At 51.0% G+C, this 27,253-nt stretch overlaps 2 protein-coding genes across 18 annotated transcripts in view; one reads left to right on the top strand and one right to left on the bottom strand.

Moving 5' to 3' along the window:
* Positions 1-764: 764 nt before the first annotated feature.
* Phf19 (PHD finger protein 19) lies at positions 765-27,253 on the top strand. Of its 11 annotated transcripts, none has more exons than XM_027945093.2 (15): positions 765-897; positions 4,243-4,443; positions 4,919-5,000; positions 8,019-8,114; positions 8,599-8,699; positions 9,243-9,391; positions 11,727-11,822; positions 12,539-12,607; positions 12,718-12,838; positions 14,460-14,527; positions 15,718-15,888; positions 16,468-16,555; positions 17,308-17,393; positions 18,411-18,506; positions 19,854-22,292. In XM_027945093.2, exons 2-15 carry the CDS (start codon positions 4,258-4,260, stop codon positions 20,194-20,196), a joined length of 1,752 nt encoding a protein of 583 aa, XP_027800894.1. In that variant the 5' UTR covers positions 765-897; positions 4,243-4,257; the 3' UTR covers positions 20,197-22,292. The 11 variants fall into 11 exon arrangements, with proteins under 11 accessions (XP_027800894.1, XP_027800888.1, XP_071456980.1 ...); XM_027945087.3 differs by lacking the exon at positions 765-897 and adding an exon at positions 1,840-1,973; XM_071600879.1 differs by lacking the exons at positions 765-897; positions 19,854-22,292 and adding exons at positions 1,890-1,973; positions 27,131-27,253.
* LOC114100452 (protein CutA homolog) overlaps positions 11,033-27,253 on the bottom strand; it is a 35,743-nt gene continuing 19,522 nt past the window's right edge. For 3 of the 7 annotated variants that reach the window (XM_071600886.1, XM_027945162.3, XM_027945185.3), the window contains one exon: positions 20,016-20,102. The gene's annotated coding sequence lies outside the window, so the exon portion shown is untranslated. Of the gene's footprint in view, positions 11,804-13,069; positions 13,085-13,817; positions 15,488-20,015; positions 20,103-26,034; positions 26,295-27,253 lie in introns of those variants that run through there. The other 4 variants (XM_071600885.1, XM_027945179.3, XM_071600883.1 and 1 more) reach the window with 4 other exon arrangements.

Raw genomic sequence — 27,253 nt, 5'->3', positions numbered from 1 at the left:
TGCCCAAGACCTTATACTGGCTCAGAAGCAGAGGCGCGCTCAGAGCTGAGATGCCCCCAGTTTCATGTTCGGGTCACTGCACACATCCCTTTTAATTATATACATGTGTTGATGCCACCTGCTTGGACACTGACTCACTCATGAGACTCTAGGCCTCTTGTCTGCTGTTCCCTCGTAAGCTCCCAGCCCCTAGTTCTAGCTCCACACAGGGAGCATCAGTGAGTACAGAATTCTTGAGAAAGTACAATGTTCACCTTCTGCACACCCACTAGGTGCCCCCAGCTCTGCATACATAAACTCTAACTTTCCCAACAACTCTGAAAACAGGTTTACCAGTTGAAGGGACGATCAGGGCTCCACAGCCAGTATAGGCAGAGCTGGTCTATGAACCTCAGAGGGACACACTTCCCCACAGTCCTAAAGGCAGACCTGGCCAATTTAGAAGCTGATGGAAGTGTCCTACTTGAATCTTCAGTCCTGCCCCAGTTGGACACATGTTCTCTCTGTAGAATGTGGGTAACAAGCACATTCCTACCGGCCCCTTTGGGACTTGCAGACTTACTCTCCAGGACAGGAGACCCAGGCTTCAGTAGAAGGGAGGCAGGTTCTGTGGTGGCCCAAGGAGCCAGAATGGGGTAGTAAGACAGAAGGGGCAGCAAGCCCCAGGAGTGGAAAAAGTGAGGGAGTGCCCGAGAGGACTCCGGATGAAGAAGTGGGTTGGGGGTGGAGGCGATAGGCCTGCAGGCTGTACTGACCACACCCCAAAGAGGCAGAGGACAAGGGTGAACATGAGCAGGGAAGGGGCTCTTCGGGGAAGGTGCTGTCCACTGGCCACACCCATGAAGGCGCACACTCCCCCAGCCTCCTGATGGTGTCTGCAGAATGTGATGGCAGCAGGTGAGATGGGCAAGGGCGGCTAATGGCGGGGATGCAGGTGAGGATTTGTTGCCCAGGGTTCTTTCCAGTCCTGCCCCTAAGAGTGAGTCTGGGTGGGGACATGTCTGACTTTTCCCCAGAGGACTGGGTCCTTATCTGTTGCAGCTATGCCCATTGCCTCAATCTGCTGTCCAGGGACTGTGTTGTCTTTCATTGTGTGTCATTTTATTATAGGTCCTATTTGTGTATGCGGCATGTGCAACTGAATCTGTGATCGTGTCTCTGCACGTGTGTGTGCCTTTTGCTGTGTCTGCCTTCTCACTGTGCTGAGGCGGGCCTCCCGTGCACGTTCTTCTGGGTCTGGGCTGGGCCCTGCACCTCTCTCTCCTGTGTGTGTCTGTGTCTATGCACCGAGTGTACATTAATCCGCTTCACTGTGTGTGTCGTGTAAACGGTGAGCTGGCTGGGCTGTGCACGGCTGCGGGTCTGTCTGGGCCAATCTCTGGGCTGTTAAGTGCAAGGTGCTGGGCGACCCGTTCGGGTTGTTCTGGGGCTGAGTTCCGCCCGGCGTCCGCACTGCCTGCCGCGTGTCTCCTAAGCTGCGCGCCGGCTTTGAGCGCGGAGCGGTGTTTCCTGCGCGGCTCCTCGGGGTGTGCGGCGGGTGACCCGCCTCCGCCGTGGGACCGAGTCCGGCGCGGGCTCTGCGCGTCTGCGCCCGCGCGGGCGGCGGCTCGGGGGCGGGGGCGGGGGCGGGGGCGGGCGGCGCTGCGGGGCCCCGCGGCTGCGGGCTCCAATGGCGAGGCCCGCGCGGCCGCTGCTAATTACATAAGCGGGACGTCAATAATTCGCGGGAAAACGCGAAAAAGATGGCGCCCCGCGCCCGGGGGGCCCCTTCCTGAGCGCCCCGGCCCCTCCCTCCCCCCGCCTCCCCTCCTCCCCGCGGCGCCCCCGCCCCGCCCCGCCCCCGTCGAGACCCCGACCCCGGCCCCACGGGCGGACACTCGGCCAGGCAGCCGCGGGCCGAGCGCAGCCGCCTCCGCCGCCGATGCGCCTGGTGGCCAGACTCCAAGTGGGACCGGCGGACACGCAGCCTCGCGGTAAGTTCCGCGCTGCGGGCAGCCGGCCCCGGCCGGGGACTCCCCGCGACTCGCTCCTCTCCCTGCGCGCGTCCCTCTCTTTCCGAAACCTCTGAACTTTGGCGGGTCGAACGCCCTCAGGGGGTTGGAGTCCCGCGGAGCCGCGCAACTGGGGGATGGGGAGAGGGAGTGAGTGGAGCTCGCAGGGCAGCGGGAAGCCCATCCAGGTCTCCTAGCCGTGGGGGGCGTGGGTGACAGGTCGCTGTTCCTGGTCCCCAAACCTTTCCTTTCCTGTTAGTGAGGGTGGAGGGAGGACCGACGGGGCATTTGGGATTTTGCTCACGTCCGAAGTCAGGTTGCGGCGGGTGGGGACGGGGGAGGTTTGGCGTCGGAGCCAAGGGGGAGAGGAGCTCTCGCGCCCGAAGGGGGCACTTCTGCAAGTTTCCCCTCCCGAACACCCTTTTAAAAAAGCCAACGGCCGCCCTGGGAGAGGCCCCGGCGCATGAATCATCCTCGCTTCCTGCCCCCGCCCGGCCCCGCGCTCCGGGAGCCGCGGATTTGAACTGGACGCCGACGGGAACCCGCAAACCGGCATTTCTTTGCCGATGGGTTTGAATCAGCCAATCACAGACCGCGGGGGCCCACTCCGGGAGGATGGAGGCGGGGGTGGGGGCCGCCACCCGGGGGCCCCCGCCGGGTCGGGAGGGGGGCGCGGCCACCGGGCCAGCTCCCAAAGGCGCAGCGGGGAGGAAGTGTCAGTTTGTGAACCTGCTGCGGCCTGGCCCTGGCCGGCCACAAGCCAAGCGGGCGGGGACCTCACAGCGCCGGGGAGCCAGGTGGCAGGGAGAAGGCAGGGGTTCCGATGGCACCCCCGGCCCCGGTGCCTGTGTGCTCTGCCCTGAGAAAAAAAGAGGAACCGGCGCCGTGAATGGGGACGTGGCCAACCACCTCTGGGAAGCCAAGACCCCTGCAGTGCCCTTCCTGTCCCAGGGCTCGTCACATCACACACATGTATTTACTTTCACACACTTACGTGCACACTGCAACGACATTATGGTACCAGTCTACCAGAGTACATACACACGCACACGGAAACTCGCACCAGACTCATCCTTGTCAGCAGAGAGTCACGACACCAGCTGCCTAGCAGTCGCAGGGGGAGGGGACAGAGCAAGGCTGTGTGTGGCTGTGGTGGGGAGTGTATGGAGGGGCATGGAGCCAGGGGAGGCTGGAGAGGGGAGGAGGGGGCACTGAACACCAGTGAAGGCATTAGGGAGTCACAAGTTTTCTGGAAAAGTCTAGTGGAGAGGCAGGAAAGCAGGAGTGGGGATTCTTGGTGGTGCCATTGCCCATCCTGTGTCCCTAGCATAGGTGAGCCCCAGGCTCAGGTAACAGGTATCCAAAGGGTGATGAATGGCTCAAGAAAAGACCAGGCTTGAATTCAGACCAGGACAGAAGGATGGAAAAGAGAGCATAGATGCTAGAATTTATTGTGCCCAAAGTAGACCATGACCTGTGACAGTTCCTTGGTTTAAGTCTGAGCTGCCTGGGGCTTCTGGGGGCCCATGGTAGCACCATTAGCAGACAGAAAGAAGGCAAAGGGTAACAGCATAGTGATAGGCTGGCATGGGGGTGACTTAACTCTTGGAGCAAAGGTACAACAGGGTAAAAGCACTGGCAGGTTTAAATCTCGCAGAATTGGTTTCCATTAAATCAGTCCATAATTGAGACCAGAAAAGCAGATTATAAGAGACATAGATGGCCAAGTCATAAGCGACCCATGAGTTTTCCTTCCTAGTTGTTTTCTCTGGATGGATCTCAAGGTATACTTGGGAGGGGATATGTGTGAAGACTTCCCAGGTGCTCCCTTGGAGAAGGTCCTGGACCTGGAGAACATGGAGTACTTTTGCTTAAGGGATAACAAATGCCTTGCCTCCTAGGTCAGAGAGTGCAGGTCAGGCCCATTGGGGCTTTGCTCTGTGTTAATTGAGAGATTCATTTTCTTTAAAAACAGCATGGTATAGGCAAGTGAGCAGGACTTAGAATCAGCTCAACTGATTATAAACCAGAGTTCTGCCTCTGGCCATCACCCACTTCTTGTCACAATTCAGTTCCCTAACTGCAAAATGGGAGTAATAATGTCTCCCACCATAGCTTCATCATGAGGATTCAGTGAGATCATAAACATGTCTGACATTTAAAGACTCCCCATACCAGACTTTTCCTTCCCCTGATGGGGTTTGGGGAGCAGGGAAGCAAGAAGTAAAACTCAGTTCTCTCTGTTCCCCAGTGTCAGCAGAAGCTGATGGAAAATCGGGCTCTGGATCCAGGGACTCGGGATTCCTATGGTGCCACCAGCCATCTCCCCAACAAGGGGGCCCTGGCTAAGGCCAAGAACAACTTCAAAGACCTGATGTCCAAGCTGACAGAGGGCCAGTACGTGCTGTGCCGTTGGACAGATGGATTGTATTACCTCGGGAAGATCAAGAGGGTAGGTATCTCCTCTCTGGTCCCTATTCTCAGGCTTGGCATCTTTGCTGGTCCTCTGGCCTGACTTTCAGACCAGTGATGGGGGGACAGGAATTGCTGGCAAGTTCCCTTCTTGTCCCTCATGCCCAGAAGCTGGAAAGAGAAAGAGCCAGAGCCTGAGTTTGCAGGTACCTTCCTTGGAACAAACATCAGCCAGAACTTTAGAAAAGTGCTCTGAGCGCCTACAGAGCACACTGAACAAGGCCGGAGAGGAGCAGGGGTGACCCGCTGGCCTGTTCTGCCCTCAGTGTTCCTACCGATTTGTCCCCCTGTTCCAGACTGTCCAGTTCCAGGGCCTCCAGGAGCTGCCACCCCCGCTCCTCTACTAGCCTAGCTCTGCTTTCTGAAGCCCAAGGAGACGGAAGTGGGAGGACGACTGGGCCCCAGTCTGGCTGTCCCCCCAGCTGCTTCCTCACATTGCTCCCCTCGTGCCTCAGGTCAGCAGTTCTAAGCAAAGCTGCCTTGTGACTTTTGAAGATAACTCCAAGTACTGGGTTCTGTGGAAGGACATACAGCATGGTGAGTATTCCTAAGATTTGGGGTACCCTCCCCTCCCCTGTTCTCCCTCCATAAGTTTTTCCATCAGTCCTTCCATCTCTTTTTCCTGGCATCTGCCCTGGTTCATGAACCCCCAAGCCCACCTGAGATGATGATCAGATTACCAGTTGTGTGACACCTGTGTCCTCCCCTTGAGTGCTCATGATTATAAGGGCAACAAGGCAGATGGGGAAGTGGCTCACAGAGGTACCACGCAGGCTGGGACTAGATCTCAGGCATATGTTTGTGTCCTTCTTGTACTTTATTTCCTGCTTCTAAAGCTCTGGGTCTAGTGGACTAGGAATGAGGAGGAGGCCAAGCAATCAGAATTGTCACCTGTAGGTTTAATCAGTGCCCCAGATCAGCATGTGAAGAAAACTAGTGGAGGCAGCTCTAGCCCTGGGGCGAGGAGTCAGGAACCATGAAGAAAGCAGAGATGGGCTAGTCAGTGTGAAGGTGGACATGCCTGGGTGGAGCTGGGCCCCCTCCCATCCCTGACTGCAGAGAGCTGACAGTGTCTTATGGAGATGGCAGATCAGGCATTCTACTGCCATTCTCCCTTCCACATGACCCATGTCAGTGGTCAGTCACAACACTCAGATTTGGGGGAGGGGGCAGTACTGGTGATTGAACCCTGGGACACTTAACCACTGAGCCACCTCCCCAGCCCTATTTTGTATTTTATTTAGAGACAGGGTCTCACTGAGTTGCTTAGTGCCTCGCCATTGCTGAGGCTGGCTTTGAACTCTTGATCTTCCTGCTTCAGCCTCCTGAGATGCTGGGATTACAGGCATGGGCCATCATGCCCAGCTGCTTATAGATTTTTAACATGGAACTCCCATCAGCTACCACCCATCAGAGTTGTCGCAAGAGAAGAAATCTATTTGCTATTTATGCTTAAAAGGAGAATGGGGGACAAAGGAGGTTTTTTGGTCATATGGACTTTGAACCAAGTTCTAATTCTGCCATTACTAGATGCATAGTCTTGGGTTGTTAAGTCTGGTTTTCTTCATCTGAAAGAAGGAGAGTGAAGTTTTGGCTTCATAGGGTGGTCAGGAAGATTAAATGAGATAGCCATGTAAAAATCTTAGCCCGGTGCTATTGAGTCACAGGGAAGCAGTTTCCAAAGAATATACAGTAACAAAGAATTTATAGTAACACTATAAAAGACGATTTAAATAGCCCCTTTCTGCAAGAAATTGTAGCCAAGACAGACTGATACCTTTTCCCAGCCCTCTTACCCTAGAATTACTATATAAAGATCCAAAGCCCATGAAGATCTCCTCTCCTATTACCCTTTTACTGAAAGTGTAAGGAGCCAGCTAGAGAAGACAGTTAGTTTTAGCAGGGCTTGCATAGAAGGTTTACTGTGTGCCAGACACCATGGAGGTACCATTGTGCTCTCCTAGAATAGCTTGTCTCCCCAGCAGAATGGTGGCCCCCTGGTGTTGCTGGACACGCTAAGCTATGATCCATCTCATTGCTTCATTAAGCCAGTGAGGACTTACTGAGACTCACTGTAGGTACCACACTCCTGGGGCATATTCAGGAAGAACCAGGTCCCTGCTTGATCATTTATTCAACAAACATGTCTTAAACACCTGTATGTATCCCATATGAGGTCCTGGGGATACCAAAATGAAATGACACCATTTCTACTATAACAAAAAAAAAAATGACACTGGGTGGTGGCACATGCCTATAATCTCATCAGCTCAGGAGACTGAGGCAGGAGGATCTCAGTTTCAAAGCCTCAACAACCTAATGAGGCTGTGAGCAACCTAGTGAGACCCTGTCTCAAAATAAAAAATAAAAGGTCTGGGAATGTGGCTCAGTAGTAAAATGCCCCGGGTTCAATCCTGGTACAAAAATAAAACAAAACAAAACACCAAACCCTCAGATGATTGGAGAAATGAGACAGAAACACACATCAATATGTATTTAATGTATCCGTTCAAGCATTTCAGTTGTTAAAATGTAAAGAAAACAATGGAGAGGGAATCAGTAGATGAAAAACAATTCTAAAATCCTATTAACTGGTCACCATGTATAGACTTTTTTGGATCTTGATTCAAAAGCAAAAAACAAATTGAGAATCATGACAACATTTTTTCTAAAACATTTTTTTTTAGTTGTAGGAGAACAGAATACCTTTATTTTATTTATTTATATGTGGTGCTGAGGATTGAACCCAGGGCCTCATATATGGGTAGGCAAGCACTCTACCACTCAGCCACAACCCCAGCCCTGAGAATCATGACAACATTTTTATTGAGAGACAGTTGGGAATATGAACACTAACTGAATTTGTTGATATTAAGGCTCTGTTGCGATTTGTTTTGTTTTGTTTTGTTTATGCTGGGAAGGACCTTATACATGCTAGGCAAACCCAGGACTTTATGCAGGCTAGGCAAACCCTCCACCCCAGAGCTACTTCCCAACCCAGTAGTGATGCTTTAAAAAAAAAAAAAAAAAAAAGTCCTGCTATTTCAGAGATACAACTAAAGTATTTATGGAAAAATGATTTGGTATCTGGATCTCAATTCAAAATAATGACAAGAGGGAGAAGTGGGTGGGAACCTAGTCAAAATAAGATTAGCTCTGAGTTCATAATTATTTATGAGAACATGGAGTTATAGTGTAACATACCATTATTATCCCATAATAATTTTTTAAAATGTTATTTAGCATAAAAATGTCAACCAAACAAGTTTAATTAGAAGAGAGCATGCTGTGGTCAAAAGAACAAAAGATTTGTTGAATAGCCATCAGTTTGAATCCCACCTTTTATTAGCTTAGCAAGGAACTTAATCTCTTAAGCCTCAGTTTCCCCATCTTTAGAATGGGGTATTGGTAATACCCCATTGGACAGATGCGGTGGGGTGGCTTGGAGGCCTGGTGCTAGGTCCAGTGTGCACCAGAAGCCCAGGACCTGGACTCTGATTTTCACTCTTCTAATTGCTGTGAGCCAACTGTGACCTGGAAGGCCCTCTTTTCCAGCCGGTGTTCCAGGGGAGGAGCCCAAGTGTAACATCTGCCTGGGGAAGACCTCGGGACCCCTGAATGAGATCCTCATCTGTGGAAAGTGTGGCCTGGGTGAGTGGGGTGAGCAGGCATTAAAAAGCCCCCATCCTGTGAGTCTACCCCTGCATTGGCCTGATGGACACTATTCCCCACTGCTGGGACCCCTGGTGGCTCCCTGTTTCTCTTGAGCTCCAGGATGAAAGGGGGCCAGTCTCTGTGAATGAGGGCCCAGGGAGGTGACCTTGGGGAAGTTGAGAAAATACAATGGAACATGCAGTTTGGTACCCACCTAGGTATCGAGGAAGGGTGGGAAAGAACCGGTACAGGTGCTGAAGCCAGGCCTTGGTGCCTCCCCCTCTGGCCAGTGCTTTCTTTTCATCCCCAGCCTGGATGCCAACTTGGCTGCCTGGGTGGGCATCACCAGCCAGCCCCCTAGCAGCTGGCAGGCAGAGCTCCCAGGGCTCTCCACCACCTTCTCAGCCTTGCTGCCTTTGAGCTTCCTGGCCTTGAGCCACTGCTTCGTCCTGGGTACTCACTACCCCCTCCTCTGCCATAGGTTACCACCAGCAGTGCCACATTCCCATAGCAGGCAGTGCTGACAGGCCCCTGCTCACACCCTGGTTCTGTCGACGCTGCATCTTCGCACTGGCCGTGCGGGTGAGCCTCTGTCTTTGTCAGACCCTGCCTCTCCCTCCTCCAGTCCAGCAGCCCAGAGGACCCCTGGGCCCAGGCCGGACTCCCCATACCAGACTCTGAGCTCCAAGCAGAAGGACCCTACTTGGGCTTCAGAGATAGATGGTATCTCTGCCACTTAGGAGCTGTATGTCCTTGATCAAATTCCAGAGCCTTACTGAGCCTCAGTTTCCCCAACTGTAAAATAGACACGGTTTGGTGTTAGGAGTAGCAGGCTCCTGATAGATGGTGCTTTGCTATTAAAAGAGAAAATCCCTGTAAATGCCCATGCTAATACATATAGGTCATTATGACCTGTATTGTGCTTATTTCCTTTAATATTATTAATGAAGATCCTTCTGGGATAGAGATGGCTTGAGGATTGGTGAAGGAAAGTTCCTTGCCTTCCTGTCTTGGAACTTCTGTGGGTTCCCCCAACCCCTGGGCAGTATTTCCCTTGATAGTCGTGTAATGACACGGGTGGCCCAACCAGTACAGCAGGTGATTGGGGCCCTCGTCTTCCCCCAGAAAGGTGGCGCGCTGAAGAAGGGCGCCATCGCCAGGACGTTGCAGGCAGTGAAGATGGTGCTGTCCTACCAACCTGAGGAGCTCGAGTGGGACTCGCCACACCGCACCAATCAGCAGCAATGCTACTGCTACTGCGGCGGGCCCGGAGAGTAAGGCCACCGGGACAGGGCCGCCGGGGAGATGGGCACGTCCGAGAGCGTCAGACTGCCGGCTGGGGCCTGACGGGGAGGGCTGGGAGTGTGAGCCTCGAGGGGCGGGTCGGGAAGGTCAGCCGTGGGGTCGGGGCTGCGGGCCAGAAGTGTCAGCCTCGGGCCGGGGCCTCCGGGGGCGGGGCTTCGGGAGGCGGGTCCGGAGTGTCAGCCTCGGGGGCGGGGCCTCCGGGGGCGGAGCCGTGGGAAGCGGGCCCGAATTGTCAGCCTTAGGGGCGGGGCCTCGGGAGGCGGGCCCGAGGTGTCAGCCTCCGGCGCGGGGCCGCAGGGGCGGGGCTTCGGGAGGCGGGCCCGAAGTGTCAGCCTCGGGGGCGGGGCCGCGGGAAGCGGGCCTGAAATGTCAGCCTTCGGGGTGGGTTCGGGGCCCCGGGAGGCGGGCCTGAAGTGTCAGCCTCGGGGGTTCGGGGCCCCGGGAGGCGGGCCCGAAGTGTCAGCCCCCGGAGTCCAACCCAGAGGTTGGCCGCGGGGGCGGGGCCGCGGGGGCGGGGCCCGGAGTGTGAGCCGCGCTGTGTGAGAGGTGGGAGCGGGGTCCCCAGGGAGGCAGGATAGGTCGGGGTGCATTCTGCGACAGGGGTGAGTCAGGAAAGTCGCCAAGGGGCCTCCAGGAGCCCCTGAAGGTAAGGTTTCGGAGTGGGGTGCAAGGGGGCAGGACTTCAAGATGAGAACCTGAAGATTGGGCCTCTAGGTGGCGTCTGACACTTTCCGGCAGTTGGGGGATCCGGGACGGGGGGACAGGGGTGTTCGCTTGGAACCTGGAGGAAAGGAGGACGTATAGAGGAATAACTAAGAGCCTAGGCCTGATCCTCCCCGGACGTCCAAATCCAGGCTCTGTCCCTGTGCAACCCCCAAGCTTCAGTTTGCTTACTGTTTTCACCATGTGGAAGTTGTGCACGATGTTAATTACATAATTCCCGTAAAGGCATACACAGATCTTGGTACTTGGCAAGCATTTGAAAAACGTGAGGTGGGCTGAAGTTGTGGCTCAGGGGTAGAGCGCTCGCCTAGCATGTGCGAGGCCCTGGGTTTGATCCTCAGCACCACATAAAAATAAAGATATTGGGTCCAACTAAAAAATAAATATTAAAAAAAAGTGAGGTACTGGTGATAGTGCCATTACTGCATGGAAATTATGATTACCTATTCATCGTCAGAGCCAATGAAACAAGTGAGATACAAAGATTCTTTTCCCTAGAGAAGTGCAAGCAGAGCTGGCCTGATGCTGGGGATGGTGCAGAGGGCATTCTTGTCCTACTGTGCCAGAGTCTGACTGACTCTTCCTGGTTCCCCTTATAGCCATGGTTAGTTGATCCTGCTCCTTTGCACTGACTGCCCCAGGCATTATGAAAGGAACCTCAGACTTTAGAGGTTGGGTTTCTGCCTCAGGAAACAGTCTGCAGGGCCCCCTGATGTCCTTAATCTCATACCCCATCTGATACAAGAACTAGAGGTCTGAAAACTGTGGTTAGAGCCCACTTGGGAACTCAGGCAAATCACTTGAACTACTTAAAACTCTCTAAACGGCTTAGTTACCTTAATTACCTATAGATCCTGGGTTGTTGAGCAGCCTAACAAGAGAAGATTGAGAAATGTTTACAGAAACCTTTATGGCCTTAAGGCAGTGTGTTTCAGTGTTTAATGGGTGATTGCTAAGGATGCATCTCCTGGAGGCTTCCCCAAAGATTGCAAAGGTCTGAAGTGGACCAAGGAACCTGCAGGTTACCCTGGACCACATCTGACAAAGTGCAGAATGTTGGCTGTTAAGGGAATATCTTTTTGCCCTTCATTCACAACCAGATACTAATTGTTGAATAGCCTTAATGGGGTAGTTACAGTACCAGGTGAGAAACAATAGGTGTAGGCCTGCCCCCATGTAGCTTTACAGGAACCATTATTCTTCCATGAGTCTCTCAGGATGTCTGTGATGTTTGGGGAACAAACACAGGCCAGAGTTGGGGGCTCTGATATGGCATGGCAGGAAGAACACGGGCTTTGAAATTGAGGAAACCAGGATTTGAGTCACCATCCTCCATGTTCTGAGTGACCTTGAGCAAGCCATTTATTCTCTAACTCATCTGTAATATGGGGGCAATGTTCATCTTCGGCCAGATGGTAAGGTCCAACGAAGTGGCATACGCCTGGCTCCCAGAACCTCCAGGCACAGTCTGAGTGCTTAGTATCTGGGAGTTCCCTTCCTTCTCTTTGGGTGGAGGTCACAGCTGCTGAGCCTTATGCCTAATTGTGAACGTGGCTGACCGTGTTTCTTCTTCCTCTCCAGATGGTATCTGCGGATGCTGCAGTGTTATCGATGCAGGCAGTGGTTCCATGAGGCCTGCACACAATGCCTCAATGAGCCTATGATGTTTGGAGACAGGTAAGTTAGTGCTATTTTGGTCCAGCCTGGCCTTCAGAGTGGCAGCTCCTTAGGATTGCCTGCTAGGCCCATACAGGGGGTCTATGATAGCATGTACCCATCCACAGGAGGCTGCTCAGGGTAAAGGAGTCCCAGCTATGCTGTGATGCATTCCTAATTGCCATGGAATTGTGAGCACTTCAGGCACATCTTTACCTTCCCTAAGCACCAGTCTCTTCAAGTGTCTGGGGAGGGAATGGTGACACAGTCCCTGCCCCAGTCCTGCCCAGAGAAGTTGTAGGAACCACCAAAAGAAATGGATGCCTTCTAAGCAATAGGGCTAAGCTAATGGAAGGTGCTACATGTCAAGCCAGATATTATGTGTTTTTTGTTTGTGTCATTTGTCATTGTGTGTGTATTAGGGGAGGAGGGTGACCACTACAGTCCAGCATAGCTCAGGTCACTCTCTTATGAACCTCGAGGCACTCCAGGGCAGTAGTATTTGGGAAGGGGACTGAATGTACAGGAGTATTCCTTGATCCTGTCCAGCCTTGTCCTTAGCTCTCCAACCCCCCAGAGGCCACCTGTCCCAAGAATGAAAGTCTGATTATGAGGAGGCAGGTGGGGGGAGCTGGCCTAGGGTGGGATGTCAGAGCCCCACCCACCACAAAAGCTTTCCCATATTCCTGAAGAATCTTCGTAAACCCACCACAGGTCCCCTTTCCACCCATCCACAGGTTCTACCTGTTCTTCTGCTCCGTGTGTAACCAGGGCCCAGAGTACATCGAGAGGCTGCCCCTGCGATGGTGAGAGGGTGGGGCTTGGTTCAAATTCACCCCTGCCAGCTCCTCCATTATCTCCTCCCTGGGGGTTGCCCTGCCCCTTACCTGGCCCCACCCCTTGCCCTCTTGCTCAGGGTGGATGTGGTTCACCTGGCCCTCTACAACCTTGGGGTGCAGAGCAAGAAGAAGTACTTTGACTTTGAGGAGATTCTGGCTTTTGTCAACCACCACTGGGAGCTCCTGCAGCTTGGCAAGGTACTCAGGGCAGTGGGCTGTCAGAGTGGCAGAGACAGAGATGTCTCTATAGGGCTGTGCCTTGAGGACTAGGGTCTTGGTGTGTGAGCTCTCACTTTGCATCCTGAGTCCAGGCCTCTGGTCTCTGATTTTGGCAGTGGGCATATGGGGACTCACCAACTCAGCCTCTGGGAACTGGGGCCCTGGATCAAATCTGGCCGGAGCAGGTTCTCTGCTGAGATGTCTGGCCCACTTCAGATTTCTTAGCTAAGATGAAAAGTAGAGTAGTCCTGTCCCTGCTCATGCTGTTCTGAACAGTGGGTCACCAGGGGCCTGAGCACCTCTGATCCATGAGTTAGTTGAAGTAACAAATGTAGACTTTAGAATGTCAGAGCTGGAGAACAACCTGCCTGTTGGTCAGCCACCTGAGCCAAGGCTGGGATCAGGACCTTCCTAGCCACTTCCGGAGTGGGGATGAGCCCCTTTGTCCCTAATGACACTCAGAATCCTGCTACTACATGCAAGTGAGCCTGCTTCTCTACTGATTGCCCCAGGCTCTTCTTTGATGAGACAAGGGTTTTTTTTTTTTTATATTTTGTAGTTGTTAATGGACCTTTATTTTATTTATTTATATGCAGTGCTGAGAATCAAACCCAGTGCCTCAAGCATGCTAGGCAAGCACTGTACCACTGAGCCACAACCCCAGCCCCAATTTTTTTCTTAAGTAGCCTACATGCTTCGTAAAAATAATAAAAAAAGAAAAAGAAAAAAAAAATTTTTTTTGTACCAGGGCTGCTTAACTACTGAGCCACATCCTCAGCCCCTGCAAAAAAATTTTTTCACATGAAATCTTCATTTATAGTATTGGATAATTTATAAGCTATACATATTATAAAGCCTTAAACTGTTTTTTTTTACTCTTTCCTGATTTACAAAAAAAATCATACTTATTACTGGTAGAAAATTTTTAAGTTACCAAGAAACATAAGGAAGTGTACTTTTTAAAAAATCCACATTCGCATATCACACTACCCAGAAATAACTAGAAATAATGCATAGGTACATTTCCTTTGAGCCTCTCTTCTATGCTTGTTTTTTTTTTTATTTTTACATGATTTGGATGATACAGTATGTATATATAATTTTAATTTATCTTTTTTCAGTTTGTCATAATTTAAATGCTTTCCCATATTCCTGAAGAATCTTCGTGAACATGTTTTTCTTTTTGTCATGAACATTTTTAATGGTGGCATTGGTTTCTACCGTAGTTCACTGGTTTCCTTCCTGTTGGGCATGTGGTTTTTTTCCCTCCTCTCCACCATTAGAAACGTGCCATTGGGACCATTTTTGTATGTAGTTTTATTTGAGTCCCGTGTCCTATCTGTACCATAGATCCCCTGGGGGAGCATTACTGGGTCAAAGTATGTACCTTTTAAAGATCTTAATAGATTTAGGCCAGGAGTTTTTCTCTCAATTTTCCCCTGAGAGAGGGGAAAAGGCTTGTCTGAGTTTTCATGGATCAATGTCCTCACCTGAAGGACTCAAAGGCATCAGGAAGAAGATGGACAGGCAGGGGACAGGGTGGGGCCTCCTAAGATGCCAGGTGCCTGAGTCTGACTGTCTCACTGGCTTGCTCCCCCAGCTCACCAGCACCCCTGTGACCGATCGAGGACCGCATCTCCTCAATGCTCTGAACAGTTACAAAAGCCGGTGCGTGCAGCATGGGAGGGAGTACTGTGGGCCGCCCCAGCAGGTGGGATCTCAAGCTAAGGGCTCTTCCTACCTGTCTGGGTCTCCCTCTCCTTCTTTACCTATACCCTTCCCATCCTTCATGACCCAGGGAACAAAGGATCCTGGGACCTTCTTTTGCAAAGTTTCTCCTGAGCACCCAGCAGCCTTACTCAGTTTGGGACTGGGCTCAGCTCCATAGGGGTATGTGCTCCTGCTCTCTGAGGGTCCCTCCTGCCTGAGCCAGCTGGGGTTCTGGGTCCCTCAGTGAGGCATCAAGTCAGCATATTCCAGGTGTGTCATAGCCTTCTAACCTATCCCCAGCCAGTGTCTTCCCATTCTGAGTTCAGCACACATAGCTGGCCACATCCTTCACCACACAGGGGATGCCTGGGCTCCCCGTTCCAGCATTCAAGGACTCTTTTGATCAGGCCCTGCCTGCAAATCTTCTTCCACTGTCTCTTTGATTTTTTGTCTTGGTGCCAGCCCCACTGAGCCCTTGCTCCCCACCCAGGGCTTTTGCTCATCATCTTCCCTCAGCCTAGGATGCTCTTCCTTCCCTCTATTCATTTGTTCCATCAGCAAGTATTTATCAGCTGCTGCTCTGTCAGGCCCTGTCTAGGTGCTGGGGGAAAAGACAAGTCCCTGCTTCTACAAAAGCTTCCAGATGCCTCTAGAAGGACTCACCTTCACATTCACATACATTGGGACCCAGGCACAGTCTACTCCTCAGTACGAGGCCTTGTGCCTCCCAGCAGACAGTCCCCAAGAACAGGCCTGGGTGTGAACTGCCTCTGCAGCTCAGGGCCATGCAGCCAGTGTTGGAAGGAAGGAAGTGCCTGGGGGTGCTTCCAGCTTCTAGGGGAGTTCAGACGACAGCATGGGTTGGAATCAGTGTCTTGACCATGGGAGTCCCACTGTGAGCTGAAGGTGGCCTTGCAGCTGGTTGCGGCAGAGAAGAAAAGGGAGAGGAACAGCAAGAACCCCACATGTACTGGAGGAAGGATATGGAGGAGCCACCAGCCAATCCTCAGCTAGGACCCACTTAGTCCCTAGGGGGCACTCTGGATTTTAGGTCTGGGTCCAGAGAGGCAGACAACCTTGTTTAATGCCCACCAACACTCCCCAGGAGGATGGACTGAATCTGGGTCTCCTCCCCTGCCCATGCCCAGGTTCCTCTGCGGCAAAGAGATCAAGAAGAAGAAGTGCATCTTCCGCCTGCGCATCCGTGTCCCCCCCAACCCACCGGGGAAGCTGCTGCCTGACAAGGGTCTGTTGCCAAATGAAAACGGCGCCTCCTCTAGCTCCTCTGAGCTGCGTAAGAGAGGAAAGAGCAAGCCTGGGTCAGTGCTTGGGGACCTAGGGGTTAGGGCTGCAGCCCCAGTTGGCTTCTCTACTCCCAGCTCCCAGGACAATGGGCCATGCCTGGAATCTGAGAACATGGTGACATTTGCATAAACCAAGAGCCCCCACAGCTAGTCCAACATAGGTTCCCTGAGAGAGCTAGTCAGTGGCTCCCAGGCTCCTTCTGCAGCCCCCTTATTGCCTCTCAGGAAAAGCCAGATCATAGGCCCTAGCCCTAAGGGGAAGACAAGGGGAAATTGGTGTGTGGACAGTGCCCTTGCCCTCCCGGCTGAGCTGAGCCCCCTCCTGGGTGTTGGGGGCAGGGTACCTGGACACACATGCCCAGAGAGGCACCTTTTCTTTTTCTACCCATGATAACCCTCCTGCATCTCCTGCCCCAAAGCAAGTGCATTCCTCCCCAGACTCCTTCTGAAGGTGCCGCCATCTACCCTCATTCAAGTCCATCCCTACCCCAGCTACCGGCCCCTGCCCCTGTGCTCCTGAGGCTCCTTCCTCTGGGGCCCCCTCTGGCCCTCAGGCTCTGACTGAGCCACCCTCTCCCTTTTCTGTCTCCACAGTTTGTTGCCTCACGAATTCCAGCAGCAGAAAAGGCGAGTTTATAGAAGAAAAAGATCAAAGTTTTTGCTGGAAGATGCTATTCCCAGTGTTAGTTCCTTGTTTTCTCATCCTCCACTTTCACATGCAGGACCGCCACATATTAGGGATTCCTGTGCAGAAAATGAAGTCCCCCAAGCCCGGGAAACTCTCCCATGTCCCATTTCCTATTTAGCAAAACAAGGAAAAGTTAGGTGCTCCAGTACCTCTCCCTTGTCTCCCCAAGTTCTCCCAGGAACCCAGGGGCAGGGGCAGGGGCAGTAGTATCCTTGTCCCCTTTGTCAAGTGGGGAAACAAGGACAGGGTTGAGCAATGACTTTCCTGAGGTCACACATCAGCCTGGAACCAGGGCTCCAGGGCATTTGTTTTTCTTTGGCATCCTCATCGAAGCCCTCTCTGTGGGCAGCGATACCAACAGTGCCTCATCTCCCCAGCACTTTACAGTTTACAGGCATTACTTAGTGCCTTTGTTAGCCATTATTTAATTTTCTGGGCATCCTGACACCTTTTAAGAGGGAAACAGGGCAGGGTTTCTTGTCCCCATTTTGCAGTTGAGGTGACTAATGCCAGAAGGGTCAGCATTATCCAGTTGGCTGGAGACAAAGCCAGGACTAGAATCAGGGTGACTTGGCTCTCTGGTCAGGACTTGGAATAAAGAGGAAGTGGCAGGCCTTACCCTAGGGAGGCCCAGTGCTTGGCAGCTCTGGCTGGTGTGGCCCTCAGCTGGGGCAAAAGGTGCTTGGGGAAGGCGGATTTGATACCCGCTGACTGACCCATCCTCTCTTCTTCCTCTGTGTCCACAGAGTGACTTCACCTCGGCCTGGAGCACCAACCACCACCTGGCTAGCATATTTGACTTCACGCTGGATGAAATTCAGAGTTTAAAAAGGTATCAATGAGGGGCCCAGCAGAAAGGTTTGCTCCGGAGGCTGGGACGGACCAGGTGTGGAGGCTCCCTGCATCTGCACAGCCAGGCAGGAGGCTCTGGAAGGGGGAAGGGCAGAAAGTATTCTGAGGGAGGAGTGGGTACTTCTGAAACCCCAGGTTAAAGGGTCCCTGTGGCATGGGGCTGCCCGGAGGGCCTTTACCAGCTTTCAGCATGGCACCCCCATGGCACTGAGGCTGCCTCGCTGTGCCCCCCGCTCCCCAGCCTCTTCCTGCCCCCCACCTTACACCAATTTCTGTGGTTATCCCACACTGTGGTTTAACACCTCCTCGCCTTCACTCATGCTGCTCCCTCTGCCTGGAAGGCCCTTTGCCCTGGCCACCCCATCCCATCTGAAAACCCAGGACCTGGCTCCTTCCAAGGAGCCTACACAGATCCTCCCAGGCTGTGTTGGATACTTTTCTGTGTGTGCTTGGGTACACTCAAGGGGAAGGTCTACGTCGTTTGTCATCTGATTTCCAAAATCACTAGAAGTCATTCAGTGTTTACCTAAAGCCATGGAGGAAAGAGTCGGGGATTGAGACAGGCTGAGCTCCAGACCCTGTTTACCAGTACTATGTGGCATCAGCTAAATTCCTTAACCTCTTTGAACCTCCTCATGTTTTCTTCCAACAAGATACTGAAAATGGAAACACTGACCTGTAAAGTTGCACAAGTGCCTCACAGTTCATTAAGTATCATTATCTGTGCTTCTGTCACATTTATTTACAAGCCTAGTGGAGGGGAAGGTGGTCAGGGAAGGCTCTCCTGCCTCCTGGACTTTGAAGGGGGATGGGCGGGAAATTGGCAGGTGTGGTGGTGGGAAGCTCAGCAATGCAAAGATGGGCCTCCACTGGGAATGAAGGATGCATGCCAGAGAGGCAGAGAAAAGCTGGAGAGATCCCAGGGCCCCCAGGAGCCAGGTCAGCAGGACTTTGCTCGGCTGGACCAATGGCAAGCTCACCCTTGCCCCTCTCTCAGTGCCAGCTCAGGCCAGACCTTCTTCTCAGACGTGGACTCCACGGACGCTGCCAGTACCTCGGGCTCTGCATCTACCAGCCTCTCCTATGACTCCAGGTGAGCGCCCAGAGGTCAGCCCTGACCTCAAGCTTCACAAAAACTGTTGTTCTTCCCAGGCTGCCACCTCCCACTTCTACTTTTGTGGGGCTCAATTTGCATACCTGAGCCCCCCCACTGGAGGACCTGGCCTTCTGCAATTCTAAGAGTCTGGCCCTGGGACCCTCTAGTTCCGAGTCCCTGGGGTTCAGGTGGGATAAGGAAAGGCATCCAGGATGCTGGGGACACATCCCTTTGGAATGCTTTTCACCTGCTGCAGAACAATGTGACATCTCTGGCTGGCTGGTTCCAATCTGGGGTTGTCTTTTATTAGGGGTTCCTGGCCTCTGTGTGCCGTGATTTTGCAGGCCCATGCTTCTCAGGCTGTGGGGTCCCTAACCCTGGTTTCTGGCTGTCTGAGTTCCAGGGCCTCTAAAGGAAGAGCATGTGTTTGGAAGCCTGGTAGAGGGAGGATGGCATCCTGTGGACTGCAGGGTCTGGTGGAGGACAAATTCCAGGGGGCCCAAGCTGAAGGGCTGGCCTGCTTGGCAAGAGCTGGTGGTCAGCAGCACAGGGAGGGTGGTCTGCAAAGCAGAAGGATTTCTTCTGGACTCAGGCTCCTTTATTTTGGGACATGTGAAGCCCTTGCAAAAGTAGAATTAAAAGCATAATGCTTGTAGACCTGTGTCCTGAAGTCTTAGTCTGCAGAAGTCTCTCATGTGTCTTTTTCTAATGTTTTTTGTTTGTTGGTTGGTTGGTTCTGGGGATGGAACCCAAGACTTCACACAAGCTAGGCAAGTGCTCTACTGCTGAGCTACACCCAGCCCTATATTTTGTTTCTTCCTGTTTCTTTGGTTTCCACTAGTGCTTTGGGTCTTGGCTTCCATTTCTAAGCATCTGTGGATGTGAATCTGATCTTGTGTCCCTTCTCTAACACATCTGCCTGTGTAGTACAAGGTCTGTCCCTCAGTCCTTGACCCTGTCCTCATCCCCATTTGGCTCAGCTAGCTCCACATGGGTGCAGGTGACAGATGAGCAGCATACACAAGGCCTCTATGCTGCATGACCTCAGGGGGCGCAGAGAACAGTTGTCTGTACTCTAGCAGTTCTGATTCTGGCACCCAAAGAGCCCAGGCTTTAGAGCTAGACAGACCCAGGTTTGAACCTGGCTCTGCCACTCCCCAGCTGGCTGCTTCTCCCCTGGAGCTTCAGTTTCCCTCCTATGGGGTTACTGCAAGGACCCGTGAGATAATCCATGCCCCGGGCCAGGCACAGTGCCGGGTACCCAGGAGACTGCTGGGGGCAAGGGATTTGTCATGGTCATCCCATCTCATTCCCATCATCTTCCTCTCCCCACTCCTGCTGTAGACGGACAGTAGGCAGCCGCAAGAGGAAGCTGGCGGCCAAGGCATACATGCCGCTGCGGGCCAAGCGGCGGGCGGCTGAGCTGGGTGGACGCTGCCCCTCAGACAGCAGTGCGGAGGGGACTTTGGGCCCCGAGCGGCCAGACGAAGGCATCGATAGCCACACATTTGAGAGCATCAGTGAAGACGACTCGTCCTTGTCACACCTCAAGTCATCTATCACCACCTACTTTGGCGCAGCAGGGCGGTTGGCCTGTGGGGAGAAGTACCAGGTGTTGGCTCGGAGGGTCACACCAGAGGGCAAGGTTCAGTACCTGGTGGAATGGGAAGGGACCACCCCTTACTGACTACCCCTCGGGGGCTGCAGGGAGCCCTGAAAATCAGAGGGACAGCCGAGGGCACAGGTTTCCCTGTTTCCTCCAGGCTGGGTGGGGGAGGAAGCAGCACAGTGGCAAGGGCCTGGAGAGGCCTTGTCCAGCTGCCCAGCAGGCCAAGCTGAGCCTGCACTACTACTGTGCCAGCTCTGCTCTGCTCTGCTCTTGGTCCATGGCCTCCCTAAGGTCTTTTTAGTGTCTTCACACTCCACACCCCTCACACTGTTTATTGGTTCTTCCTGAGTTTGTGTCCACCCCTATCCCACCCCCCACCTGGCTCTGTGACTCTAACTCCTGAGGCCCAAATCTTTCTCTGTCCCCATTACTTTGTCCCTTCACCTCTCACTGCTTTCTGGTGTGTGTTCACACATCCTCCATGTGCATATCTGTCCCTCCACTGGATATCCTTTACACCTGACCCATGGGGGCTGCTTCTCCCTAGGACCACATTGAGATTGGGAACCTCTGAAGGAGAACAGGTCAGTGGAGGCTTCTCTCCCCCGCCCCCTTTTCCTTCCACTTCTACCCCTGGAAAGGGGGTGGTGTGAGAGGACTCTGGGAAAGTCTGTGTGGCAGAGATGCTGGGATTCAGCACCTAGAGAGCAAAGAACCAGGTCTCCACAGCAGAAGGCACCAGCCTCTGGGCCCCCTTATTAAGGCTGAGTGTGAAGGCTGCTGGCCTCAGTTCCGAAGGTCCAAGAAGTTTGTCTGTGCCAAGCCTCACACCACTTAGCTGCCACAGAGCTGGGCCTCGCCTTCCTAGAATGGAGACATCCACGAAAACCAGGGAGACTGGGGGAAGCAGTGGAAAGGGAGCCACCACCCACAGCCAAACCACACCCATGCTCTTGCCCAGAAGCTTCCATGTGTGTGCTTTTACACACCAGGCTCACACATCTCCCAGCGTCCACACACAGCCACATGACCTATCTCCCAGCGTCCACACACAGCCTGGCTCCTTCTTTTGGCTTCCTCTTTGCCCCTTCCAGGGGCACAGGCTGCAGGTGAATGTGAAGGTCCAGCTCCTGCCCACTTCCTCCAACATAATGGACTAGCTTTGGCCCAATGAGGTCAAAGCACAGAAGGCTCCTACTCTCCCCCAGCTCCCCAGCCCTGCTCTAAAATTGATCGTCATGGGATTTTTCAATGGCCTGTTTCATTAAGCCCCCTCAAAGGGATGTGTTTGTCATTTGGGCTTGAAATAGAATTCTTAGAACAGACATTCAGATTCAGCCCCGTCTGGAGGGAAACCAAAATTGGGAGGGGGCCAGGACCCCTCATTTTTGCTGCTTCCAGAGATATTAGAAACTGACTCACTTGATTGGAAATGGGAAGAAGTGCCTTGACTGAGGGGGTTGGGCACCAGGTTGGGACCAGCCTTGGCTGGATTTGCAGGCCACCAGCTGGAAGGCGAAGATGGGAAGAATGAGGCAGCAGGCCCAAGGAGCCAGATTTCCCGAGATTATGCCAAACTCCTCCCCACCATGAGCACTTGGCCCTGGGATAGGCTAGATGGCCCTGCCTTAAACCTCAGCTCCTATAGTGCCTTTCAAAGGAACTTCACCTCAGCCCCTTCGCATATCCTGCCCACTTCCCTCTCTTTCCCCTACATGGCCCAGGCAGGGACAAGCAGGTTCTGGGCCCAGTTCTTAGCCCCACAGCTGCTGCCACTGAGGCACCCAGGGAAGGGGAGTTGAGAAGCCAGCCCCAGCCCAGTAGGGGTGTGGGACCTGGGATTCAAACTGGCTTCCTGCCGGTCTCAGCACAGCAACCTCCGAGGTCTGACTTCCAGGTTCTGAGAAAGCCAGGATGAGCAAGGCCTGTCCTTCCCACTTAGGCTGGGAGAGGCTCTGGGCCTGAAGAGCAGGGCAAAAGAACCTTTCCCACTGGGAAGACAGCACAAGGCCTAACGAGGTCACTGACTCTACACCCCAGCTTTTCATTCATACCACATAATAGCTGCATTACTGCCAACTCACCTTATAACCCTGTGCACCTTCTAAGAGATACATGGTTTTGAATTGCTGCTTTTAATAACATTTTGTTATATTAAATTTATAATTAATGTGTCTGGTTTACAATGTAAAAGTTCCCTTTGAGAATTATCTCTACTGAGTGGTGAACTGCCAGCTGCTGAACACAGAAGAACTGATTCTGGCTTCTGCAGTTGGCTTCCTGCAGCTTAGAGGAGGATGGCAGGACCCCATCCTGTGGCCACCTTACCACTCCCTATAACATTCAGTAATCTCCCACCCTTATTGTCAGAGAAAATGTAGGACCTTTTATCTGCTGAGTACATGACCCATAAGGATACAACCTAGCTGAAGGCTGCAGGTAAAAGATAAAACATGAACTTAGATATTGAACCTGCTAAAATGCCTAAGTGCAGACACTGCAAACATTGCTCAGCACACACAGGCACACACTTCTAGAAACTGAGTTCCAGAACCCAGCTCTGATGGTTTCAAACAGTGGCACTAGTCAGATTCCTTCCATTTTCTCACCCTTCAAATTCCAGCAATAATTGCCACAGCACCTGGCTCCCCAAGGTTGGGAAGGGACCCTTCACATATATGACAATATTATTTCAAAATATCTTTAGTATTGTTTAGACAGAGAAAAAATGTTTGTTAAGGTGTAGGGAGAAGGTTGGCTTCAGGGAGATGACACCCATAAATTCACCTGGTTCCAGGTGGAAGTGTGCCCTGTTAATCCTGAGCGGAGGGATGCTTAAGTATACTGATAACTCCTACCCTATGTCTTTGGTACTACTCCTTTGGCTTCCACCCTTTAGCTGTCCTGGAAATAAAGCCACAGTGGGAGCCAGGGGAGGGGGTGGTTTCTTCTGTGAGCAGCTATCTAGATGCACCTGAGACCTGAGGGCCTCTTGGGTTGGAGGGTACCTGCTTCTCTGTGGTCTCGGGCAGTGTTTCCCAATTCACAGCATTTACCTTTCGAATTCAGGAATGAGAGATTAGAATTTCTAGAAATTCCAAATCCCAAATGTTTTTAAGATACTTCACTCTTCATACTCCTCTCAGTATTATAAGTATCTGACAAAATTTTGTCTAGTAAGCATATTAAGCTTAGTACTATTTACAAAGGACTAGCCTGTACGGAAAGTTAAATGCTGGAGCATCTGCTAGAAACTATCCAAATAATGTGACATTTGAATATCCTAGAAAGGTTAACAGCACTTAAAATCAATCACATGTCCAAATAACTAACTTAAGAATTTATTTTGCATCTAAAGTTTATTTTCTGGAGCACCACTCACAGGATTTGTATAATATATACTATGTGTACAAATTATTTTATTTACAAGAAAAACTCCCTGATAGCAGCAGACAGGACCAGACATACACACTTCTAACATGGCAACAACCAAAAAACAAGATCAATTAATTCGATGGCGACAATTTCCCTCTCACAAGCCAGGCCTGGGCTCTCTCTTCAGCTCAGCATGTTAGTGTTTCCTGCTCTTGTTTTTTGCTCAATTAAGGTGGATTCTTTCAAATCAGTAATCTTTCCATACTAATAAGCTTTAGTATTCACAGGGTAATTATGATACTTTCCCTCATTTCCTCAATTGATTTTTCTAGGGATTCTGGATTTAAAAAAAAAAAAAATGTTATCTAAGAAATTCTGGAAAGGAGTTCCCACATGGAGACTCTGGTCTAGGACCCAGCTCTGGCTTCTACAGCATCATTCTGGGAGGGTGGTATGGGATGGCAGCCACACCATGTAGACTGGAGTTACACAAACCCTAAACATCACTGGACACCTCTACTCCTTCATCTATGGAATGGGTCATGAGCCGCCAGATCTGTGGTAAGGAGTACACTGTGAAATACATGCCCAAACGCCAGGCCAACTGGCTTCTATGTTTTAAGAACTAATAACTGCTGAGTGCAGTGGTGCACGCCTATGATCCCAGCAGCTTGGGGGACAGAGGCAAGAGGATCCCAAGCTCCAGGCAAGTCTCAGCAACTTAGTGAGACTGTCTCAAAAAATAAAAAGGGTTAGGGGTGTAGCTCAGTGGTAAAGTGCACCTGGGTTCAATCCCCAGTACCAAACCAAACAAAAATAACTCTTCCTTTAGAGCTGGCTATAGCAGGTTCTCTGAGCCTGTGACCTTCAAAGGGATCTATTCAGCCTCCTTCAATGTAAAGTAAAAGCTTTAAGTTTTGAATCAGAGATTGGGTTCACATGTGAGTGCTACTTTCTGATCTCAGATTTCATCTGCAAAATGAGGGTAACAAATAAGAACAACTGAAATATAGTATAAGAATATATTATAAGAATATATATTATATATATTCTTATAATAATAAGATAATGTTAAGAAGCTAGGGCAGTACATAGTGGACAGAGCTGCTATTTAGTAAATGTCCCTCTCCCCTCCAGTGTCCTACATAGTCAACTCTGGACACTGAGACAAAGGCAGGCTACTAAGCAAGTTTTCTGCAATATAATAACACAAAAGATGATTCAATAAAGACAACAGATAGAAAAATCTTCTTTGGAATTGTCCCACTTTAAGAAATTAAAAGAAAAGTTGAATTTTGCCAATTCAACAACTTAATAGTGAGTATGTACAGTAGAGAAAGCTTTGATCATTTAAATCCTTGAAACATCAGCCTCAGAAATATCTGCCAAACCCTGTGCAAGAGGTCAAGTAGATTCAGTCATGCCCCTGACCTCCAGCAACTCACAATCTTGCAATACAAGGCCAACTTTGATGCAGAAAGATAAAGGGAACACCAAGGCAGGATAGAGTCCTTACAGTTGGCAAGGCCTCAGAAAGGTCTTACAAAGGAGCAGTCACATGTCATAGGCATTATCATAGGCATTTAGGCAGAGGGCATTCCAGACAGAGAGGATAGCATGAACACAGGAATAACATCAACAGCACAGTGAGCCATCTGTTAGCCAGAGTGGGAAAGGAGAGGTCAAGGGGGATGATGGAAAAGGTGAGTAAAGATTGTAAAGGGCTAGAAGGCCAGACCTAGAAATTGGACTTTATCCTAAAAGCAATAGAGTCAGTCCATTTGGGGTCCTCAGTACATTTTTAAGTAGGGTTTACTTTACACAAGATTTTCCTAAGTATTAGAAGCTGATCTGCTGTTAAAAAGAAAAGAAAAGAAAAAATCAACAAGGGACATCACCATTAGCTCTATTCCTCTTTTCAGGCAGCCCCTGAAATTACCACTGGCATCCTCTGGACCTTTAGAAGTAAGCTAGAATAGGAGGGGGTCCAACACTCCCCAGAGGGTGTTATTCCATTTTTCAGTGCTTTTCTGTATTTCTTTTAGGCATAAATTGTTTTTGCAAATAGCCAGACCTAAAAGTCACCAAATTCCCTCAAAGCTCACTGAGGGAGTTTCCTGCAGCCTGCACAGAGCAGCAGTTGTGAGCACCTCTGCCACCTTTTGGGAGCCAAGAGCAAATGTACCCATCGCACAGGGGCACACAGCCACATCAAGCGCAAACCTTGATGCTGAGAGCAGAAAACAGACAAGATGTGTGCTGAAGTCCTAAGCTGTGTGCAGTACCCACCAGGGCCCCCACACCAGCCACCAGAGACTATATTAGACTATATTAGTCACTTCCACATGGTGCCATTCTGGAAACCCTGTCCCATGTGCTGTCTCCTTTGTGGTTGGGCATAAACTCTAATAAAACCTTGTTTAAGGGGCTGGGGTTGTGGCTCAGCAGTAGGGCACTTGCCTGGCATATATGAGGCACTGGGTTCGATTCACAGCACCACATATAAATAAATTAAAGGGCTATCAACAACTAAAACAATATTTTAAAAAAAAGTGAAAACTACATGGTTCTTTGGAAATTTCTTTGTTCAATACAGAGTTAAGTATAGCTTCGCTTTCTTTAAAAACAAAACAAACAAATAAACAAAAAACTTGTTTCAGTGATGTTGCTTCCCTCATCAAGATCTGTATCTCAAATTGAGCAAAAGAACTTTGCAGTCTCAAAAAAAAGAACTTTGCAGTCTCTACAATGTCTTCATGGCTGGGCCTTTGAGATCATCCCCATTTGATATCTGGAGGACTCTAGGGTAGAAGCAGCACAGCAGGTTTCAGAACGAGGGCCTGACACTACCCAGCTCACACACCCTCTTTCTAGGAGAGACCAGGATACCACATCTGTCTTTCAGTTCCCACCCAAACCACCCATGTTCTCCTCAGAATGGAGCTACTTTGTGACAGATTCATGAAGGAGGCTGGAGCCGTCTCTCTGGAGCTCACCACCTAGGGCTCAGCATCCCCTGCTCTCTTCCACGAGAGACTCATGGAGCAGGCCCAGGAGAGTCCCAAACACAGCTGAGCAGTCATGGTTGTACTATGTGGAACTCAGCATACCACCCCTTTTCTGGATCTCCATGCAGTTCAGTTTTCTTAAGTAATCTATAAAATGGAGACTGGTTTAAGAGTAGTGATTTAAAATTTGTCAATAAGGAAAGTTTTCAAAACACTCCAAATCTTACAGGGGAACTTACCCCAAAGTGAAGGCACAATTGCACTGGTAGGAGTATGGGTATGTGTGTGGGTTGGGGGGATCTGATGTCCTTACTACCAGTCAGGAATCCAGGTTACTGAAGCTTTATACAGCAAATATGAAAAATACTGGTCTAGAAGGTTCCCAGGGTTCCATTTCTATGCTTAGAACCTGTTATGATTTAGATATGAGATATCCTCCAAAAGCTCATGTGTGAGACAATGCAAGAAAGCTTAGAGGTGAAATGATTGGGTTATGAGAGCCTTAACCTAATCAGTATATTAATCCACTTGAATGGATTAACTGAGTTGTGACTAGAAGCGGGTAGGGTATAGTTGAAGGAGCTTATATTTTGTTCCTGGTGAGTGAGAGTCTCTCTCTTGCTTCCTAGTGCCATGTCCTGAGCTGCCTTGATGTTCTACCTCACCTCAGGCCCATGAACAATGGAGTTGGTCATCTATGGACTGAGACCTCTGAAACCGCGAGTGCCAAATAAACTTTTCCTCCTCTAAAA

The sequence above is a fragment of the Marmota flaviventris genome, chromosome 13, assembly GCF_047511675.1.
Source record: "Marmota flaviventris isolate mMarFla1 chromosome 13, mMarFla1.hap1, whole genome shotgun sequence".
Lineage (NCBI taxonomy): Eukaryota > Metazoa > Chordata > Mammalia > Rodentia > Sciuridae > Marmota > Marmota flaviventris.
The sequence above is the reverse complement of the archived record's forward strand: the minus strand, read 5'-3'. Positions and strand labels throughout refer to the sequence as shown.

Excerpts from the sequence above, each read along its gene's own strand:
- Phf19 (XM_027945093.2), top strand. The coding sequence starts at position 4,258 with ATGGAAAATCGGGCTCTGGATCCAGGGACTCGGGATTCCTATGGTGCC. Across the intron at positions 5,001-8,018 it reads GTGGAAGGACATACAGCATG|CCGGTGTTCCAGGGGAGGAG; the intron begins GTGAGTATTCCT and ends CCTCTTTTCCAG. Across the intron at positions 8,700-9,242 it reads TCTTCGCACTGGCCGTGCGG|AAAGGTGGCGCGCTGAAGAA; the intron begins GTGAGCCTCTGT and ends GTCTTCCCCCAG.